The 3,136-nt window shown below is 41.7% G+C and overlaps 1 protein-coding gene across 1 annotated transcript; it reads right to left on the bottom strand.

The window, feature by feature from the left end:
- Positions 1 to 2,121: 2,121 nt before the first annotated feature.
- LOC113228704 (alpha-(1,3)-fucosyltransferase C-like) lies at positions 2,122 to 2,886 on the bottom strand. The gene has a single exon (XM_026462062.1). It carries the CDS (start codon positions 2,809 to 2,811, stop codon positions 2,122 to 2,124), a length of 690 nt encoding a protein of 229 aa, XP_026317847.1. The 5' UTR covers positions 2,812 to 2,886.
- Positions 2,887 to 3,136: the final 250 nt, after the last annotated feature.

The following is a 3,136-nucleotide window of genomic DNA, read 5'->3' as shown; positions in this document are numbered from 1 at the left end:
CCATGATGCCCCCTAGAGCAGAAGGGGGGCAGACTGAGGAAAACCCCCCGGAAATCACCGAGGGGGAGATGGAGTGGGCGGTGAGACGGCTGCGAGGGCGGAAGTACCGGGACGAGTACTCCGCATTGCCCTGAAGCATCTCGGGACCCGCCTCAAGCAACTCATGGACGACTGTTTGATGACGGGGTTGTTCCCGAGATGCTGGAAGGAGGGAAGGCTCATCCTGATACCCATGCCTGGCCGACCAGGGTACTCCCCTTCGGGGTTCAGGCCCCTCGTCCTGCTTGACGATGTGGATCAACGAACACCTGAGGGGGACAGGCCCCGATATGTCGCAGCGGCAGTACGGGTTCAGGGCTGAACTGTCCACCTTGGACGCCCTAGAGTCGCTGCGACACATCGTGGAGGAGGCTAACGGCGAGAGGGAGGGCGTAGTGGCTGTGTCTCTGGACATAGCCAACGCCTTCGGCACTTTCCCCTTCGCCTTTATCAGGGAGGCGCTGAGGTACCACGAGAACCCCAGGTACCTCAGCCGTCTGGTGGAGCACTACCTGGAGGACAGGGTGGTGCTCTACCAGACGAGGGAAGGGAGGCGCGCCGAGCACCCAATGAGGTGCGGAGTACCCCAGGGGTCCGTGTTAGAACTACTACTGTGGAACCTGGGGTACGATTGGGTACTGAGGGGCGCGCTGCTCCCCCGGACAGCGGTCATCGCGTACGCCGACACGCTTAAATAAAATAAATTCGAACAACTTAGTTATTAAAAACTTTAAACACAGTACAAGGCTCTCAACAGTGATAGAAAAACAGTGGGAAAGACAAAATGTCAATGTAACCGCTGTCATTCTTCTCACGCAATTATAGTTGGTCCAGCTTTCCATTAGCAATGCGCGATGTACCATACATTCCCGTATCATAGCCCTTTCCGGAGGAAGGTCCTTTATTGCTTTTGAAATAATACAAGGTCTAATAATAAATAAAATAGTAGCAGTAGGTAGAGCTCCTTGTGAAAGAGTTTGTCCATGGAAGTACTGCCATCTTACCTATTTCTGCTATCAGCAATAATGTGAGCATTACTGCGTTCCGATTTTGAAGAGTAAGAGTTCTCGTGAAACTACACACACATGGGACTTATAATATGTGTCAGGGTAACGGTCGCAGTGCAGTGCCCCTCAAATCTTTGCGATTTAAATAAGCTCTCAAATGTTATCGACAGTCGCATCGCTTACCACCAGGTGCACGACTTGTTAATTTGCTCTCGTTTTCGGGCGTTAACCCGATTTGAACTCGGCGTTAACACCCGCCGAGTTAAAACCCGGTCGCTTGCCCACCTCTGCGCATGCTACATTGTCATTTTTAGAGTTCCAAATTAGAAAGTACGAATTCAAAACGTAGTTTGGTTACGTCTGATCAACCACTTCACGAAACAACTTCCCATGGTCATTAATAAACGGCTACCAAACAAAAAAATTGCACAGTAAAAAATCATTTAACATTTATATTAATAATAATGATTGTGAAAGGGTCTTAAAAATCTTTCCTTGTAAATAACCTGTACAAATGCCATCTTTTACAAGTTTCCTGATATCCTGGGTTCCACCAGTGCCTGAATTGTTCATAAGTCTTATGTTCTTCCAAGTAAGATTGATTATTCAACTTCGTGCACAAGTCACACATGTAATTTCTAGGCCTTGTGGTGTAGCGATAATGGTTTTTCCAGTCAAAAAAGTATTCGTAAATTCTAGGATTCAGTATTAGGTAATGTATAATGGCGACGAGCTTTTTTAAGTCGAAAAACTGTGTGCTTAAGTAGGTCCCCGGAGCCATAAATCTGAAATAAAATAAAAGAAAAAAAAATTATAAATTATGTACTGTGTTTATTTCTGATTTAAAAAATGACCACCGTAAAGACATAACTATTTCCCGCGAAAAAAATATTAGAAAATTAAACTATTGAATAAAAATTACAATCTAAGATCTGGCAGTATAGCCAGTAAGCTGAGCTTGTCTTGGAGGAGGAAAAATTTTACTACAGTCTATATTTCTCAATAACCGTCCATACGCCTAACTGTTACGCTAGAAACGCTATTTGCAGCATATCAGGATATAAAAATTTATTAATTACCTGCCGTAGTCAACTTCCCCCGATACTATAGGTATCGTTAAATAAGACAGCACTTTTGCAAGTCTCTCCGTGACAAAGTCCTCCGATGTTGATTCTTCCAAGACGAGTTGAAAGTAATAATCACTTTCAATCGTTTTATGGCATAATTCATTTTGACCTTTTTCACATTGTGTTCTACCACATGGTCCAAATGTATCTATAGTATAGTTGTAGGCTTTTAATTCTTTTATTAGATCATCAATAAATTCTCTATGTTTGGATTTGACTTTACATTTCCCAATAAACCATGCTACTGCTTTGGTTTTTCTTTTTACTACGTTCGTAAATTGTTCGGTCCGATTCATTTTACTTATCCAATTCAAATTTCTATCAGGACCTATTAGCTTGTCTTTGTCGTTGTAAATATTGATAAAAGTATGGGTTATATCAGAGTTTAGCTTGTATGTCCATGTCCAGTTAAAGAAGCTGTCGTATATACCGTGACATACTGGCAAATATTCAGACGGTTCGAGAGATTTAAAAATGTACTTCTGATCTGGTGATCTTGTTAGGTTAAAATTGTCGATTTTCACGTGGAATATTTCGCGTGCCTCAAAAACCACCGCATCAAAATATTCACTATCTATGAAAGTTTTATTGTAAGTTATATAACAGTTGATATATGGACATTTTTGAGTTATAAACATTAGTTGTCCAGTGGAATATACTCCTTGCTTACTATTATATCTTCCTATGAAGGGTTTCCTTTCTGTGTTCGTGTTTGGCGCTGTCCAGAATAGAATATACTTCAAGTCCGTCGGAAACGTTTGCCGTTTTATCACTATAGTTTCACTATACGACAAAAATGGCGGTAAAACACACAGTATTGTAATTATTATAACTATCACTCCCAGTGCGATGTATTTGTACACCGTTTTCTTAACAGTGCTCACGTACGTCATATCTGTAATGTTATACATCTTTATTTGTATTTTTCGTATTAAATTCATTTACAATCACATGTGATACACT

Source organism: Hyposmocoma kahamanoa, unplaced genomic scaffold (assembly GCF_003589595.1).
Source record: "Hyposmocoma kahamanoa isolate Upper Pololo Valley unplaced genomic scaffold, ASM358959v1 237, whole genome shotgun sequence".
Taxonomy (NCBI): domain Eukaryota; kingdom Metazoa; phylum Arthropoda; class Insecta; order Lepidoptera; family Cosmopterigidae; genus Hyposmocoma; species Hyposmocoma kahamanoa.
Note: the sequence above shows the minus strand (reverse complement) of the source record. Positions and strands in the feature narration are given on the sequence as shown.